This window comes from Dendrobates tinctorius, unplaced genomic scaffold (assembly GCF_039654945.1).
Source record: "Dendrobates tinctorius isolate UK_male_01 unplaced genomic scaffold, ASM3965494v1 ptg000082l, whole genome shotgun sequence".
Taxonomy (NCBI): domain Eukaryota; kingdom Metazoa; phylum Chordata; class Amphibia; order Anura; family Dendrobatidae; genus Dendrobates; species Dendrobates tinctorius.
This window is the reverse complement of record NW_027361750.1, coordinates 8698446-8717460: the sequence shown is the minus strand read 5'-3', so window position 1 is coordinate 8717460 and position 19015 is coordinate 8698446. Positions and strand designations below refer to the sequence as shown.

Genomic DNA, 19015 nt, shown 5'->3' with positions numbered 1-19015 from the left:
TAACCTAAGGGAAATATGTGAGGCTGCCGCGGCGTCGGCATCGGTGGCCCGTGCGTTTCCTATATAAAGGGTCTTCTACATGTGATGGTGACACAAGTCTAGCATGTCTTCTGTAGAAATCAGACCGGTGAGGTTGGGCGCTGCTTGTGTCCATTCTGACAAGTCTCTGCCCTGCACTGTGGCTTCCGTTTCGTAACAGAAACCACAGAACAGATGTGAGCGCAGCGTAGCCGTATTATTTGAGCGCTCGCTTACTGTGTACACAGGGAAGGCTGTGATGTATACAGTGAACGCTGTATCCATTAGGCCTCAATCACCCGATGACACCCAGGAGTGTGGGTTGGGTTTTTTTGTTGCTATTAGGCTATGTTCACACGTTGCTTTTTTTTTCTGCTGGTAGCTTTATTTTTCTTTTACAGTGTTTTTATAGCATTTTTTTCTAATGGGTGTTTTTTTTCTGTATCTCCATTCGACAATGTAGAATCCTGGGTGTCTTTTGAGCCTTCCCAATGACTTTTTGTTGTAACTGATGGAGCAGAAGACGCTTGAAAAATAGGTCACTAATTTTAACCCCTTGGTGCCTTTTGAAATCTGAAGTGGTTAAAAACCCCCTCTAAATACCGGATATATTATTATTGAATGTTTTCTGGAGGCTTTTTCAGGCCCAGTTTTGGGTGGAGCGGCCTGAAAACACAGTGTGCTCCCATTACTCCTCATTCCTAGGCCGTATTGCATGGACGTGCTTGGATCCATTTTTTTCATGGATACACTAGGTACCGCTATAAACCTCTGTAGCTATCCACATGTCCGTATTTCTCTCCGACCTTGTGTCCGTGCAAAACACACAAAGACGTCCATTTTTTTCCGGCAGCACAGATGAAAATGTCCCGTACAAGTCTAAGGGTCCGTGAAAAACCCATACAACACATTGCAGAGTATAGGAGAAGCTTTGTCATTTCTTTCTTTATCCATCGATGAAAAACCCTGGTGACATGGGTGACATCATTTCACGTTCGTGTTTTGACACGGATGTGTGACCGAGGCCTAAGGCATGTGGAGGGCTTACAAGAATGTGTGTATTGGGGCATTATTTAGGCAGGAGGGTCTCTTATAAGAAGAGGCTGGGTGGTGACTAGGTCTATTTGTGGCTTTTTGAAATTATGGATTTTTGACAAGATACCGACAATTTCTAGTTGAATTATTTCAAGCAAAGATCTAGTGAATAATTTTTCATTCAACCTTCCTGGGGATTTGAGGCCTTTGGTTGGGGGATTGAGCCTGGGTGAAAATGCAGCTTTTCTGCTGGTGCCTGTAGGAGCCGTTTGTGAGCGGACATGTTGGAGAATACATCTCACCCAGGTTCTTGGTTGTGGGGGTTCTTCAGGTTTCCAGGTCACAGGTTATCAATATGGCTGCTCTTTGGACTTTTCCTCAGTTAACTCTTTAGTGGCAGCCTGTATAGAGGCCTATTACCACTGCTGTCCCCCACCGTTGCGCTGTCCTACTGTGCAGGTATACGGGTCTACAGCACTGACTAATGGTATATAAAGGGAGGTCACAGCCGGGAACCCCTGAATGCGGGGGCTTATAATTTTGGTATTTCTCAAGCTCATCTAGTGAACATTCAGACACAGAGTTTATAGCAAACAAGATATTGATGGATTTTTTTTCTGGAAAATGTGATTATTTGGGATTTCTTGAATTAAATTAGATCACAAGTCTCCAGTGTGCCCAGTAGGACCTGCACCGAGACCTGCCATCAGCCCCCCGCTGTGTGCTGGGGGTCACAGACGTCTCAGTCACTGGTGACATGGCGCCTGCCCGCCATGGCCCCCTTCTTTTGGAGACTGGACCCCATCAGTCGGCGCTTGTTCAGACCAGCATATTTTCCGTGCGGCTCATTGCTGGTCAGTGGGGTAGACTGACCGTCTGTGTGTAAGATATCGCAGTGTGCATACTCTCGGCCATGTTTCAGATCAGACGCGCCAATTAAACTCAGATGTTTTAGAAGCGATGTTCTCCTGGGTCCATGGTGGTTACTGACCCGGGACGCTGTATTCTATTCAGCATTTATTAGTATTTGTTGATGTGTTTATATTGGAGGCCGGATGGAGCAGAGATGGCCTCTTCTGGCTCCGGGTTAGTTGCTATGGGCAACAGCCCCCCTGTCTGGACCGGGTCTAGTACTGTGGCCTTGTGTGTACAGAGAGCCCTAAGTGGCTCCGTTACCCATAGCAACCAATCAGCGTTCACTTTCCCAGCGCCCACTACGGAATGAGAAAGCTCAGCTGATTGGTCGGTTTATTTCCTGGACTAGTTTATTAGGCGGCGATAATAAATGATTGCGGATGTCCCTGTCTGTTAGTGAGGCGCGGTGCGAAGCAGGGTGACGGGGGCCGGGCTCCTTCTCTGGGGACCGCCAGTCGTGTGGCTGCTGGCTCGGAGGCAATGACGGGGTGAAGCGTAGCAGGAAGACATTGGACTCTAGTGTTAGTTGCATGGCTCCTCCCTGCGCCAGAGGAAACTGACAGAAACTAGTGGCGGCCGTCGGGACCGAACTCCAGTCATAGAGCGCGGCATAGTAAACACTGAGCAATGTGAGGAGGAGGGGCGGAGGTGTGACTGCAGAGCTGCCCCGTGCCCTCACTCCAGGGCCGCCCCGTGCCTTCACTCCAGGGCCGCCCCGTGCCTTCACTCCAGGGCCGCCCCGTGCCCTCACTCCAGGGCCGCCCCGTGCCCTCACTCAGGAGCAGTGTAGATGCCCTGTGCCTTCACTCCAGAGCCGCCGCCCCCCCCCCCTCGCACCCGCCCTGGCCCCTTGCTCCAGAGCCTTCCCATGCCCTCACTCCAGAGCCTTCCCATGCCCTCACTCCAGAGCCTTCCCGCGCCCTCACTCCAGACCAGGGCGCCCCGTGCCCTCGCTCCAGACCAGGGCGCCCCGTGCCCTCGCTCCAGACCAGGGCGCCCCGTGCCCTCGCTCCAGACCAGGGCGCCCCGTGCCCTCGCTCCAGACCAGGGTGCCCCGCGCCCTCACTCCAGACCAGGGTGCCCCGCGCCCTCACTCCAGACCAGGGTGCCCCGCGCCCTCACTCCAGACCAGGGTGCCCCGTGCCCTCACTCCAGACCAGGGTGCCCCGTGCCCTCACTCAGGAGCAGTGTAGATGCCCTGTGCCTTCACTCCAGAGCCGCCGCCCCCCCCCCCCCTCGCACCCGCCCTGGCCCCTTGCTCCAGAGCCTTCCCATGCCCTCACTCCAGAGCCTTCCCATGCCCTCACTCCAGAGCCTTCCCGCGCCCTCACTCCAGACCAGGGCGCCCCGTGCCCTCGCTCCAGACCAGGGCGCCCCGTGCCCTCGCTCCAGACCAGGGCGCCCCGTGCCCTCGCTCCAGACCAGGGCGCCCCGTGCCCTCGCTCCAGACCAGGGCGCCCCGTGCCCTCGCTCCAGACCCTTCCCGCGCCCTCACTCCAGACCAGGGTGCCCCGCGCCCTCACTCCAGACCAGGGTGCCCCGCGCCCTCACTCCAGACCAGGGTGCCCCGCGCCCTCACTCCAGACCAGGGTGCCCCGTGCCCTCACTCCAGACCAGGGTGCCCCGTGCCCTCACTCCAGAGCCTTCCCGCGCCCTCACTCCAGACCAGGGCCGCCCCGTGCCCTCACTCTGGAGCCGCCCCCGTGCCCTCACTCTGGAGCCGCCCCCGTGCCCTCACTCTGGAGCCGCCCCCGTGCCCTCACTCTGGAGCCGCCCCCGTGCCCTCACTCTGGAGCCGCCCCCGTGCCCTCACTCTGGAGCCGCCCCCGTGCCCTCACTCTGGAGCCGCCCCCGTGCCCTCACTCTGGAGCCGCCCCCGTGCCCTCACTCTGGAGCCGCCCCCGTGCCCTCACTCTGGAGCCGCCCCCGTGCCCTCACTCCTGCCCTGGCCCGTGCCCTCACTCCAGAGCCGTGTAAATGCCCCGTGCCCTCACTCCAGGGCCGCCCCGCTCCCTCACTCCAGAGACGCCCGTGCCCTCCAGAGCCGTGTAGATGCCCTGTGCCCTCACTCCTGCCCTGCCCCGTGCCCTCACTCCTGTCACTAGGGGGAGGCGGAGCTGCGGGCTGTGCTGTCACTCGGGGGAGCAGTGTAGATGCCCCATGCCCTCACTCCTGCCCTGCCCCGTGCCCTCAATCCAGAGCCATGTAGATGCCCCGTGCCCTAACTCCTGCCCCGTGCCCTCGCTCCAGGGCCGTCCCGCGCCCTCACTCCAGACCAGGGCCGCCCCGCGCCCTCACTCCAGACCAGGGCCGCCCCGCGCCCTCACTCCAGACCAGGGCCGCCCCGCGCCCTCACTCCAGACCAGGGCCGCCCCGCGCCCTCACTCCAGACCAGGGCCGCCCCGCGCCCTCACTCCAGACCAGGGCCGCCCCGCGCCCTCACTCCAGACCAGGGCCGCCCCGCGCCCTCACTCCAGACCAGGGCCGCCCCGCGCCCTCACTCCAGACCAGGGCCGCCCCGCGCCCTCACTCCAGACCAGGGCCGCCCCGCGCCCTCACTCCAGACCAGGGCCGCCCCGCGCCCTCACTCCAGACCCGGGCCGCCCCGCGCCCTCACTCCAGACCCGTGTTTAGATGCCCCGTGCCCTCACTCCAGACCCGTGTATAGATGCCCTGTGCCCTCACTCCAGGGCCGCCCCGCGCCCTCACTCCAGACCCGCCCCGCGCCCTCACTCCAGACCCGTGTATAGATGCCCCGTGCCCTCACTCCAGGGCCGCCCCGCGCCCTCACTCCAGACCAGGGCCGCCCCGCGCCCTCACTCCAGACCAGGGCCGCCCCGCGCCCTCACTCCAGACCAGGGCCGCCCCGCGCCCTCACTCCAGACCAGGGCCGCCCCGCGCCCTCACTCCAGACCAGGGCCGCCCCGCGCCCTCACTCCAGACCAGGGCCGCCCCGCGCCCTCACTCCAGACCAGGGCCGCCCCGCGCCCTCACTCCAGACCAGGGCCGCCCCGCGCCCTCACTCCAGACCAGGGCCGCCCCGCGCCCTCACTCCAGACCAGGGCCGCCCCGCGCCCTCACTCCAGACCCGTGTTTAGATGCCCCGTGCCCTCACTCCAGACCCGTGTATAGATGCCCTGTGCCCTCACTCCAGGGCCGCCCCGCGCCCTCACTCCAGACCCGCCCCGCGCCCTCACTCCAGACCCGTGTATAGATGCCCCGTGCCCTCACTCCAGGGCCGCCCCGCGCCCTCACTCCAGACCCGCCCCGCGCCCTCACTCCAGACCCGCCCCGCGCCCTCACTCCAGACCCGTGTTTAGATGCCCCGTGCCCTCACTCCAGGGCCGCCCCGCGCCCTCACTCCAGGGCCGCCCCGCGCCCTCACTCCAGACCCGTGTTTAGATGCCCCGTGCCCTCACTCCAGGGCCGCCCCGCGCCCTCACTCCAGACCCGTGTTTAGATGCCCCGTGCCCTCACTCCAGGGCCGCCCCGCGCCCTCACTCCAGACCCGTGTTTAGATGCCCTGTGCCCTCACTCCTGCCCTGCTCTGCCCCGTGCCCTCACTCTTGTCACTCGGGGCAGGCGGAGCTGCGGGCTGTGCTGTCACTCGGGGGAGGCGGAGCTGCGGGCTGTGCTGTCACTCGGGGGAGGCGGAGCTGCGGGCTGTGCTGCCACTCGGGGGAGGCGGAGCTGCGGGCTGTGCTGCCACTCGGGGGAGGCGGAGCTGCGGGCTGTGCTGTCACTCGGGGGAGGCGGAGCTGCGGGCTGTGCTCTCACTCGGGGGAGGCGGATCTGCGGGCTGTGCTGTCACTCGGGGGAGGCGGAGCTGCGGGCTGTGCTGTGACTCCGGGCAGGGGGGAGGCGGAGCTGCGGGCTGTGCTGTCACTCGGGGGAGGCGGAGCTGCGGGCTGTGCTGTGACTCCGGGCAGGGGGGAGGCGGAGCTGCGGGCTGTGCTGTGACTCCGGGCAGGGGGGAGGCGGGGCTGTGCTGTGACTCCGGGCAGGGGGGAGGCGGGGCTGTGCTGTGACTCCGGGCAGGGGGGAGGCGGAGCTGTGCTGTGACTCCGGGCAGGGGGGAGGCGGAGCTGTGCTGTGACTCCGGGCAGGGGGGAGGCGGAGCTGTGCTGTGACTCCGGGCAGGGGGGAGGCGGAGCTGTGCTGTGACTCCGGGCAGGGGGGAGGCGGAGCTGCGGGCTGTGCTGTGACTCCGGGCAGGGGGGAGGCGGAGCTGCGGGCTGTGCTGTCACTCGGGGGAGGCGGAGCTGCGGGCTGTGCTGTGACTCCGGGCAGGGGGGAGGCGGAGCTGCGGGCTGTGCTGTGACTCCGGGCAGGGGGGAGGCGGAGCTGTGCTGTGACTCCGGGCAGGGGGGAGGCGGGGCTGTGCTTTGACTCCGGGCAGGGGGGAGGCGTAGCTGCGGGCTGTGCTGTGACTCCGGGCAGGGGGGAGGCGGAGCTGCGGGCTGTGCTGTGACTCCGGGCAGGGGGGAGGCGGGGCTGTGCTGTGACTCCGGGCAGGGGGGAGGCGGAGCTGTGCTGTCACTCGGGGGAGGCGGAGCTGCGGGCTGGCTGTCACTCCGGCAGCAGTGGTCACGTTTTCTCGCTTCCTCTCCGGCTGGGGTTGTTGTTGCTGCCTGGCGCTGGATGTTGCTCGCAGGGAGATGATCCCCACCACAGACTTCGGCTGACAGCGATGTGCTGCTCTGGATGTGACTGCAGGTAACTTGGAAACTTTTCTGCTGGCTGCCGAGTAAGCAGATTTACCAACATGGAGGCCAGAGAGCTGTGAGTGTTGGGGGGTCCTCTGACCTTGGTTCCCACATGACCTCTTACCTTTGGGGGTAGCTGATGACCTCAGGTGGATGGTGGGGGCTGCTGTTGGGGGGCGCATTGGGCACAGGCCATGTCAGTGCACTTGATTTGCCTGTGAATAGGGGGATTGGTTGGAGATGCTGATCTGCTCCTTGTGATCCAGCAGCATCTCTAGGAGATCTCCAACTTTTCCCTCTGCCCTCATTGGTCTCCCTGTTCCTGTTGCCGTGGTGACGCGGTATCGCTGCGGCCCCTCCTGGCTGTGTGGACATGGCGTTATTCCTGTGCTCGCTGCTGCATTCCTCACTATTGAGGTGGAGTTCACTTAGGCAGATACTCAGCTGGTTTCCCTTTGTAAAACCAGCAGAACCAGTTCCCCTCCTCCTCCTCCATTAATAATGGCATAGTTTAATGATTATCATCTCCTGACCTTCCCATAGTAATTCCAGGCCAGGAATGCCGGAGCTGCTGCATCATTAGTGATGGCCTAGGTGTCGTGTGAGCGGCCATGTGACTGCTGCACTGTGCTGTCAGCTGAGCGCTGTGTATACAGTGTGTATACACTGTATACGGTGCTGATCACTTCCTAGGTGATGAAGAGTTCAGACATGTGCAGACCTTGGAACCAGCCACAGCGTCGCTCCTGTACATGAGGACGATCACCGCCTTCTGGTTTTGGATCTGGGAGCTTCCAGATTTCTTGCGATCTTGTATTGGAAACCAGTCTCTGGAGTCAATCTTTAAGGGTTTATTTTGGCCTTTAACAAACTTTTTTTTTTTTTTTTAACGGAAAGAACGGTGCAGTCAGCAGCATCGGTTTCGCTGGTCAGAGTCCCTGGACCGTGGCTGACCCTATAGCGGCAGTAGGGGGCTGCCAGGATTTGCCAGAATTCATTTTGGTGGATGTTTCATACCTGTCATGGTGTTGGTGTAAACCGTTTTAAGGGTAAAGTGTTTTTTGTTTTTTTTAAGTAATGACATGCCACTTAATCACTGTATAATCAGTGAGGTTAGCGACTTCTGTGATCCTGAGACTATCCCTGTATTTTGGGGGAAGGACCCTTCATTCTCAGCATTTGTTGGAGATCCTAGAGGTCAGGGCCCCACCAATTATAAAGTGATCACTTATTCCAGCAATGTGCTACTATTTTATAAAGTGTGAATAAGGGCGAAAACACAGAACGCTGGTTCCATTGCACGAAGGTCAGAAAATGTCCCATCTTCTGATACAATTCTAATGAGATAAATGAAACCATTAATGAGCTGCAGACATTTCTGAAAGTTAGCAATCCTGCTTGTCAGATTTGCCATTCAGGATCCTGGGACAGACGGTAACAGCCCCTTTAGTAGCTGTTATGGCTACCATTTACCATTGTCATTTTGAAAAACACCAAAGAAGCGACTAAATACAAAATAGGTAAAATGAATTTGCAGTGAACGAAGGAGCATTTTTACCAGGAACAAAAAAAAAAATCACCAGGGTTAACTTTACATTCGTGACCTTGGGAAGATATTCTGTCATCACTGTATGACGGGGCTCAGAACCTCAGCCAGACGTGTGCATCAAATGACCACTGGACGAGGGGCAGCGCGCCGCTGCTGCCATAACAGAAGTGTGACAGGAGTCCTAGCTGCACCCACTGGGGTGTCTTAGCCAAGTCGGTGGGGAGATACTGGAATCTCTTGTCCAACCTGAAGTTCCATAGATAAGAATGTGTATCGCATTATATGAACCATCTTATAGACATTGTAGATGGCTCCTATTAAAAGGATATATATATATATATATATATATATATATATATATATATATATATATATATATTATATTTGATATACCTTGTTGACATATTCTGAGATAATGGAGGGGCTGCCTCAATTCAGGATCCTCATCTTATGTTCAAAGTTGATAGCGGGAAAAGTCTGTCCCTCTGTACGTCTGTCTCTCATCTTTTCTTTCCTATTGATGTGAATGGTTATTGATTAATTCTTCCCTGTATTGCTAATGGAAAGTTGAATATTTACTGTCGAGTCACCCTACAGATTGTAACTTTACACAGGGGGATCCAGCAAGGGAAAAACTGTGATCATCTTTTGTTAAATGGAAACTGTCATCAGGATTTTGCTGCTTAATAGTCGCATAATTTACAGACCGAGACTTTGATAGCAGCGATGTGTCACTTACTCATCTGCTTAGGGTAGTTTTCATACAATCAGTGTTTTATCAGCAGGAGATTGACTGGAGGACTAGTAATCCTGATGCCATGTAGTCCGCCATATTCATGAACTCTGTATAACCCTGCCCCCACCACTGATTGGCAGCTGAGGTGCACACGGGTTGTACAGAGATCAGCATTTGGAGAACTGCTAGATCTGCAGCAGTTAAAACACTGATTTTTATCAAAACTGCACTGAGCAGCCCAGTAAGTGATACATCACTGGAATCAGGGTCTCTGCCCCAACATCACGCTGCTCTCAGATGGGGTAGCAAAAACCTGGTGACAGATACCTTTTAATAGACCTAATGTACATGTACATTTTTCTCTGACATGTTATCTGTATTTTAGGCCTCATTCAGGCATTGTTTTCACTGATGGAGCACGCACCCATTAAAGTCTATGAGGCTGTTCACATGTCTGTGTTTCTTTGCGAACAGTGTCCATGCAAAAATCATGGAGACTTGATCGTTTTTTGACCGTTGTTATCTGCATCTCAAAAACATTTCTAGAATTCAACCTTTTCTTACCTTTGACTCCGCAAAAACTCTTACTGTTTCTCGTATTCATTCTCGTCTCGACTATTGTAACTCTCTTCTAATCGGTCTCCCTCTTACCAAACTCTCCCCCCTCCAATCTGTCTTGAATGCTGCAGCCAGGATCATATTCCTCGCCAATCGTTACACCGATGCCTCTACCTTGTGCCAGTCATTACACTGGCTTCCCATCCACTCCAGAATTCAGTACAAACTTATTACCCTCACCCACAAAGCTCTCCATGGCTCAGCACCACCCTACATCTCCTCCCTTGTTTCAGTATACCACCCTACCCGCACCCTCCGTTCTGCTGATGACCTGAGGTTAGCATACTCAATAATCAGAACCTCCCACTCCCGTCTCCAAGACTTTATATGTGCTGCGCCAATTCTTTGGAATGCACTTCCCAGGTCAATACGATTAGTCCCCAATCCCTACAATTTTAAGCGTGCCCTGAAAACGCATTTATTCACATTGGCCTATCGCCTCAACACATTAACCTAACTATCCTTGTGTGGCACAGTCAAAAGTTTTACCATAACCAGGTTCCCAGTATCATGTTCCCACATGCTTTATGCGTCTATCAGCCCTCTGTGTCTGTACTGTCACACACTTAACATTATGGTTGGTCCATAGAATCAGGGCAATTGTTACCACCCACCTTTCGTGTCCACCTCTTTCCTCATAGACTGTAAGCTTGCGAGCAGGACCCTCATTCCTCTTGGTATCTGTTATGATCTATGTGATTATTGCTATGCTGTAATGTCTATTGTCTGTACAAGTCCCCTCTGAAATATAAAGTGCTGCGGAATATGTCGGCGCTATAGAAATAAAATTTATTATTACCGTATTTGCTGCGGTTTTGAATCCGCAGAAAGAATTGCATGTCAATTCTTTCTGCGGAAACCGCTGCGGGTTGTGGAGATAGTGAATCCGCAGGACCAAACCGCAGGCAAAACCGCAGATAATCCGCAGGTCTTTGGACCTGCGGATTATCTGCGGTGTTTGCAAAATCCGTGCGGATTAATCCGCAGCGGAATCCGCAGCGTGTGCACACAGCCTAAGGGTTATCGCCTCTCCTGATTTGGATGCATTGTGTGGTGAGGATCATGGGCTGCTCAGTGATCCACAACTTTGAGACCCTCAGAATGACTGGTTCTTTAACCCCTTCACCCCCAAGGGTGGTTTGCACGTTCATGACCGGGCCAATTTTTACAATTCTGACCACTGTACCTTTATGAGGTCATAACTCTGGAACGCTTCCATGGATCCCGGTGATTCTGACATTGTTTTCTCGTGACATATTGTACTTCATGTTAGTGGTAAAATTTCATTCAAATAACTTGCGTTTATTTGTGAGAAAAACGGAAATTTGGCGAAAATTTTGAAAATTTCGCGATTTTCCAACTTTGAATTTTTATGCCCTTAAATCACAGAGATACGGCACACAAAAAACTTGATAACTAACATTTCCCACATGTTTACTTTACATCAGCACAATTTTGGAACCAAAATTTTTTTTTTGTTAGGAAGTTATAAGGGTTAAAAGTTGACCAGCGATTTCTCATTTTTACAACACCATTTTATTTTTAGGACCACATCACATTTGAAGCCACTTTGAGGGGTCTATATGATAGAAAATACCCAAAAGTGACACCATTCTAAAAACTGCACCCCTTAAGGTGCTCAAAACCACATTCAAGAAGTTTATTAACCCTACAGGTGCTTCACAGGAATTTTTTTGAATATTTAAAAAAAAAATGAACATCTAACTTTTTTTCATAAAAAAAATACTTCAGGTTCAATTTTTTTTATTTTACCAAGGGTAACAGGAGAAATTGAACTGCAAAAGTTATTGTGCAATTTGTCCTGAGTACACAGATACCTGATATGTGGGGGGGAACGACTGTTTCGGCGCATGGCAGAGCTCAGAATGGAAGGAGCGCCGTTTGACTTTTTCAATGCAAAATTGGCTGGAATTCAGATTGGACGCCATGTCACGTTTGGAGAGTCCCTGATGTACCTAAACAGTGGAAACCCCCTACAAGTGACACCATTTTGGAAACTAGACCCCCTAAGGAACTTATCTAGATGTGTGGTGAGAACTTTGAACCCCCATGGGCTTCACAGAAGTTTATAACATAAAGCCATACAATTAAAAAATCATATTTTTTCCACAAAAATGATCTTTTCACCCTCAATTCTTATTTTTCCAAGGGTAACAGGACCCTAAAAGTTATTGTGCAATTTGTCCTGAGTACGCTGATACCCCACATGTGGGGGTAAACCACTATTTGGGCGCATGGCAGAGCTCGGAAGGGAAGCAGCGCCATTTGACGTTTTGGGCTGGAATTGAGATCGGACACCATGTCGCGTTTGGAAAACTCCTGATGTACCAAAACAGTGGAACCCCCCCACAAATGACACCGTTTTGGAAACTAGACCCCCTAAGGAACTTATCTAGATGTGTGTTTTTTATTTTCCCAAGGGTACCAGGAGAAATTGGACCCCAAAAGTTGTTGTCCAATTTGTCCTGAGTATGCTGATACCCCATATGTGGGAGAAAACTACTGTATGGGCACACGTCGGGGCTCGGAAGGGAAGTAGTGACGTTTTGGAATGCAGACTTTGATGGAATGGTCTGCGGGTGTCATGTTGCCTTTGGAGAGCCCCTAATGTACCTAAACAGTGGAAACCCCCCACAAATGACCCCATTTTGAAAACTAGACCCACTAAGGAACGTATCTAGATGTGAGGTGAGCACTTTGAACCCCCAAGGGCTTCACAGAAGTTTATAATGCCAGGGCATGAAAATAAAAGAAATCTTATTTTTTCCACAAACATGATCAATTAGTCCCCAATTTTTTCATTTTCCCAAGGGTAACAGGAGAAATTGGACCTCAAAAGTTGTTGTCCAATTTGTCCTGAGTATGCTGATACCCCATATGTGGGAGAAAACTACTGTATGGGCACACGTCGGGGCTCGGAAGGGAAGTAGTGACGTTTTGGAATGCAGACTTTGATGGAATGGTCTGCGGGTGTCATGTGCGTTTGGAGAGCCCCTGATGTACCTAAACTATTGAAACTCCCCACAAGTGACCCCATTTTGGACACTAGACCCCCCACGGAACTTATCTAGATGTGTGGTGAGCACTTTGAACCCCCAAGTGCTTCACAGAAGTTTATAACACTCGGAGGTGAAAATAAAAAAAATCATTTTTTTCCACAAAAATGATATTTTTGCCCCCAATTTTTTATTTTCCTAAGGGTAACATGAGAAATTGGACCCCAAAAATTGTTTTGCAATTTGTCCTGAGTAGGCTGATACCCTACATGTGGGGGTAAAACACTGTTTGGGCGCATAGCAGAGCTTGGAAGGGAAGGAGCACCATTTGACTTTTTCAACTCAGAATTGGCTGGAATTGAGATCAGACGCCATGTTGCATTTGGAGAGCCCCTGATGTGCCCAAACAGTGGAAACCCCCAATTCTAACTCCAACCCGAACCCCAACACGCCCCTAGCCCTAACCCTAGCCCTAGCCCTAACCCTAGCCCTAACCCTAGCCCTAACCCTAGCCCTAACCCTAGCCCTAACCCTAGCCCTAACCCTAGCCCTAACCCTAGCCCTAACCCTAGCCCTAACCCTAGCCCTAACCCTAGCCCTAACCCTAGCCCTAGCCCTAACCCTAGCCCTAACCCTAGCCCTAACCCTAGCCCTAACCCTAGCCCTAACCCTAGCCCTAACCCTAGCCCTAACCCTAGCCCTAACCCTAGCCCTAACCCTAGCCCTAACCCTAGCCCTAACCCTAGCCCTAGCCCTAACCCTAGCCCTAACCCTAGCCCTAACCCTACCCCAACACACCCCTAGCCCTAACCCTAGCCCTAACCCTAATGGAAAAATGGAAATAAATACATTTTTTTAATTTTATTATTTTTCCCTAACTAAGGGGGTGATAACGGGGGGTTTGATTTACTATTTATGGCGGTTTTTATGTTTGGCGGCTGTCGCACGCTAAAAGACGCTTTTTATTGTAAAAATAGTTTTTGCATCACCACATATTGAGAGCTATAATTTTTCCGTATTTTGACCCACCGAGTCATGTGAGGTCTTATTTTTTGCGGGACGAGTTGACGTTTTTATTGGTACCATTTTCGGGCACGTGAAATTTTTTGATCGCTTTTTATTCCGATTTTTGGGACGCAGAATGAACAAAAACCAGCGTTTCATGAATTTCTTTTGGGGGGGGTGCGTTTACACCGTTCCGCGTGCGGTAAAATTGATAAAGCGTTTTTATTCTTCGGGTCAGTACGGTTACAGCGATACCTCATTTAGGTCGTTTTTTATGTTTTTGTCGGTTTTATGCAATGAAAACTATTTTATATAAAAAATAATTATTTTTGCATCGCTTTATTCAGCGAGCTATAACTTTTTTATTTTTTTGCTGATGATGCTGTGTGGCGGCTCGTTTTTTGCGGGACAAGATGACGTTTTCAGCGGTACCATGGCTATTTATATGCGTCTTTTTGATCGCGCGTTATTACACTTTTTGTTTGGCGGTATGATAATAAATCATTATTTTTTGCTTCGTTTTTTATTTTTATTTTTTAAGGGGTTCGCTAAAGGGGTTAACTAATGGGACAGTTTTATAGGGCGGGTCGTTACGGACGCGGCGATACCTAATGTGTACTTTTATTGTTTTTTTTTTTATTATTTCCAAAAAATGGATTTATTGGGGGAATATTTTTTTTTTTTTTTTTTCGAATTTATTTGGCGATTTTTTTTTTTTTATTATTATTTTTACACTTTTTTTTTTTTTTTACTTTATTAAATAGTCCCAGGTGGGACATCACTGTCCTGTGACAGATCGCTGATCTGTCACATCACAGATCACTGTGACAGATCAGCGATCTGACACAGGCACTGCAGAAGGCTTCCTCATGCCTGCGCTTTGCAGGTACTGAGGAAGCCAGCTTCCGCAGGCCCCCGAAGGCCCCCGTCGCCATCTTGGATTCGGGGGCCTGGAGGAAGGGAGTCCCCCGCAGCAGCGCTGCACATTGCGCTGCCGTGGGGGGCTCAGGGAAGCACGGAGGGAGCCCCCTCCCTGCCGATGCTTCCCTTTAACCCCCGGTACACCGCGATCGTGTTTGATCGCGGTGTGCAAGGGGTTAACGTGTCGGGGGCGGTCCGTGACCGCCCCTGATACATTGTGCCGGGTGTCAGCTGTGATAATCAGCTGACACCCGGCCGCGATCAGCGGCGCTCACCACGTGGACGCCGCTGATCGCGCCAACGTACTATCCCGTCCCCGGTCATATGGGCCCGGGTACCGTGGACGGGATAGTACGTCGGATGGCAGGAAGGGGTTAAAGGTACTGTCACACTTAGCGATGTACCAGCGATCCCGACCAGCGATATGACGCGGTCAGGATCGCTGGTGCATCGCTAAGTGGTCGCTAGTGAGCTGCCACACAGGTAGATCTCACCAGCGACATCGCTGGAGTCGGGGGTCGCTACTTACCTATCACACTAGGTGATCCTGCGTCCTCCCGCCTGGCTCCACGCTCGTCTCTCCACAGGAAGCGCCGCAGGAAGCTGACGACGAGAAGCGGTCCAGGACGTTCTCACGCGATCAGCGATAACCAGCGGGCGATATTGCTTAGTGTGACAGTACCTTAATTGTTGCTCACATATTTCTTAAACATTTATGATCGGGGTCTAATAATGCCTTCATCCCCATTCTAGAAGCTGACCTGGGGCAGGTTGGTTATGGCATGCTCCGGTCTGGCTAATGTCCATCCTCATTTCCTCTAAGATTGCTAAATATTGCTGGAGCTAGCAGAAGGCCCATTTTGAAACCTACCTGGCATAGTGCCTCTTATTTTACAGGTAGCACCCTTGCCTCCGTATATCTAGTAAAATGTCTACATGTTAAAAAAAAAAATAAATAAAAAAAAATAAGGAACCAAGTGGTAGGGGAAGTACAGTAGCCTAGATCGCAATGAGCCGTGTGTTTTATGTTTTATACCGGGGCTGGTAGAAAAACACTTTTTTTTCCCCCTTCATTTTCTCTATCCATAAGTAAAATACATTCATCAGTCCTTGTGAAGGACGAGGGCCTTAGATATCAATGTTCTGGGGTCCATACAAACGTAACGCTTTTCTGCTTCACATCATTGTGGCGACAGATATCTGAAGCCGGCCATAAACGTTAGGTGGCTGTCAGTGGAACGATGCTTCTGCCAATCATTCACCTGACAATCATTTCATCCGACTCTCCCGTACAGAGTAGCACCCGTTTGGCTGAGCGCTCCCATGTTCTCTAGAAGAAAGGCTGTGGTTCTGTGTGAGAAGAATGCGATCTGCAGTCCGAAATCTGACATGCCCAAATGACATAAAACATTAGATTGGGGAGTAGAGTGTAGTCTGCATGTGACGACAAGTACGCAAATCAAGTGAATGCTCTCCTGCACTGGTTAAACAAGGGAACAGTGACAATGTTCACATTGCGCACTGTCAATGTGGCAGTCTGCAGTCACGACTTTTCTTCTTACACTGGACCTCCTCTTTTAAAGGCACTTATTCCCTTTAAAACCTTGATACATTATTAGCAGTGATTCAGGGTGAAATCTAGTATAGAAGCCGTATGAAAATCAGGTTGGCTGTTCACTGGGGACATATCAGTGTAGTCGGTAGCAGGACTTTCCTACTCATTTGCCTATGGCTTCTGCACTGGATTTCTCATGACTGGCACATCGGATCGTTCTGTATAAGAGAAGCCAGGTTCCTTTTAAAAGCTTTCCGTTCTTCTGATGTTTTATAGCGTCGCTTTTACAGACAGTTTTAGAAACGATGCAAAAGAGCAAAGCATCTCTGATCCCTAATATGATGTAGCCAGAAGCTTTGGCCACAGGAGCGGACAGAATCTGAACAGCAAGACTTCTAGGAGTCTGACAAGCCCACTGTTGCCTCTGTAGACCTGTCAGCAGTCAGATTGTTCAATGACAGCCTGCTATGCTGTGCACTGACGGATCACAGACTGCCACAAACAGCAGCTTGCTGATAGGTGTGCAGTCGGGGCAGATCTGCGCTCACCATTACTCCTGTAGTGACTTCACCAGAAGCTTTTTTGCTAGTACAGGAAACACTTCTGATAACATAATGTTATTTCTGCAATACCCTATTTTCTGTATGTACATAACACCTTAGTGTACACATTATTATCACTTGGCAGCACATGTGGATCTCTGCTGATCATCATTCCTTTTTTTCTCTTTGCTTTAGTTGCTGATATGTGTACAAGATGAGTGGAATAGGAGATAATCCCTCAGACCCTTCTAGGGTGGAGCAGCGGAAGAGGAAAGAAAGCCCCGATCAGCTTGGCCCAAGGTAACTGTGCTGTGTTATTATAGGGCAGCTAAACGATTTTACTTCAGTTCACAGACAAGACAGGAATCATGGCGTCCAGGAGCCCAGAAATCCTACAAGACCTTCTGTCCTGCCAAATGGTGTGCGTTGTGCAGAAAGTTTCTTTGGAATACAGCGTTTTTATACTATAAGGATATGTTCGCACAAAGTTGCGCTCACAACTACCACAATTGGAAATCCATTCAGTTGCCATTCATACGGTCACACATTTCTCTTCTTAGGATTTGAAAACCGCCTCAATAAGTGAGATGTTACCCATTGAGGCATATCCTACTCGAAAACAACCCGGGACAGTTTGAACTGCAAATCTGTGGTAGAAAAGGATTTCTTCTGCAGAGTCTTCTACAAATACGATTTGTTTTTTTCTGACAAAAAAAAACCCTTTGTGTGAACATACTCTTAAAGTTGCTCTAGGCTCCTATTAAAGGGGCTCTAGGTCAGCACAGAGCGACTGTTCAAACCAAACTCTGGCATCATAGAACCAGAGGAGGGAGGAGATCGATGGAAACCAAGCAGGTGGGAAGGTGTATATAAATAATTGGCCCCGCCATGATGCACACAGCGCCTGGACTTGGTTTCAACAGTCGTTCTGTGTTGATGAGTCCCTTTAAGGGAGAGTTGTACTTACTTTCAGCTGTGAGCACATGGAATATCTTCTAGAAAAAGCTCCTGGCATATATTTAACTTTCCCATATGCCGCCCTACACCACATGGATGTTCTTTTGGTCTCCATCTGGCAGGTGTACTGTTAATTTAACCATGTATAAAAGAATACACTGAGCTTTCCTACACATATGGTTGCCTAAAAAGAATAGATCCTGGACTGTATACGTTTCTTGGGGGGCAATGTGTCTTTGAGGACAAGTGCCTTGGACAGGACAGGTTTTTAGCATCTATTCGTTGACAGCAAGCAAACTATGAAAACTGTTTAAAGGGCTTATTTTAAGTTCCTGTTGACAGGAGCGCATTGATCCCCAGCCTCTGTTTCCTGCTTTCTATGGGGTGAAGTTTGACAGCTGGGCTAGCAGCATGGATGAGCTGCTGGCCTGAAATGTTCCCTGCTGCTAGCAGAGGCATCGCAGAAGCACATGGGCTCTGAAGCTGGCTGGGTCTGGTCAGCGATCTGTATAGAAAACAGCCTGCAGGCACATAGCATACTCTTCACCTAGGAAATCGGCCACCTCTGAGGTGGCTGGGAACGAATCATAAACTATAGAAATAATAATCCCCAATTCATTGAGAACAGAAATTTTTAATAAGCGTTAAATGGCAAAGCAGATTGTTTTTACAAGCAATTTGCAGTTGTACCCAATTAATAAGGTGAGACGACCTCTTTAAGTACAGCTCGTAATTGTACATGACTCACACATTAAATTTTTGCTATCTGGACCCCCTGATAAGATGTGTATGGGAAGGGGCAGCTATGGGGTGGAAATGTAATGGCATCCTTCAGTTCTTGTTGCATTCCCTATAGATGGCGGCCATGATTTTCAGGAGTTTGATGAGTTTTATTTGGATGTTTTTTGTGATGAAATTGTGTCCGGTGTGATGTAAACCTCCCCATGTTGTACATGCACACGTATGTACGTTGGATCTTGTGGGGGGTGGAGGAGAGACAAGCCCTGTGACTAATAGATTCTTGTGACTGTTTTGTATGATTGAGATTCATGTTTTGCTCTGGACTGAAGACTAGAATTATTGTTTTATCGCTGAAATCCAGCATGTGGTGTTACAGTGTTAATTCCCTCACAGAGTCTCATTATTTTTCACATTCCTATTAAGCCCGTACAAATCAGGCACACATGACCCTAAGGAAGAGGGCCGTGCTAATCATTTACATGCCGTAGTTATTACTTTACGGGTACTTTGTGGTGTATGGAGGAATGATGTGTCCCCACTCCTGGCTCCTCTTGTAGACACTTCTCAGGCACTTACTAGAGATTATATTTATACAAAGTTTCCTATGACAGGTGTTTCCATTCTTCTTAGGAGGGTCAGGTGGTAATTTGTAGAATATCCCATTGACTTCCATTAATAATAATAATAATAATAATCTTTA

General features: G+C 51.1%; 1 protein-coding gene across 3 annotated transcripts in view; it reads left to right on the top strand.

The window, feature by feature from the left end:
* The window catches only part of NCOA2 (nuclear receptor coactivator 2), a 246723-nt gene that overhangs the window by 134225 nt on the left and 93483 nt on the right, over positions 1-19015 (top strand). For 2 of the 3 annotated variants that reach the window (XM_073583865.1, XM_073583867.1), the window contains exon 4: positions 16813-16917. In XM_073583865.1, the coding sequence (XP_073439966.1) occupies positions 16832-16917 (86 nt within the window). In that variant the 5' untranslated portion in view covers positions 16813-16831. Of the gene's footprint in view, positions 1-6449; positions 6685-16812; positions 16918-19015 lie in introns of those variants that run through there. The other variant, XM_073583866.1, reaches the window with a different exon arrangement.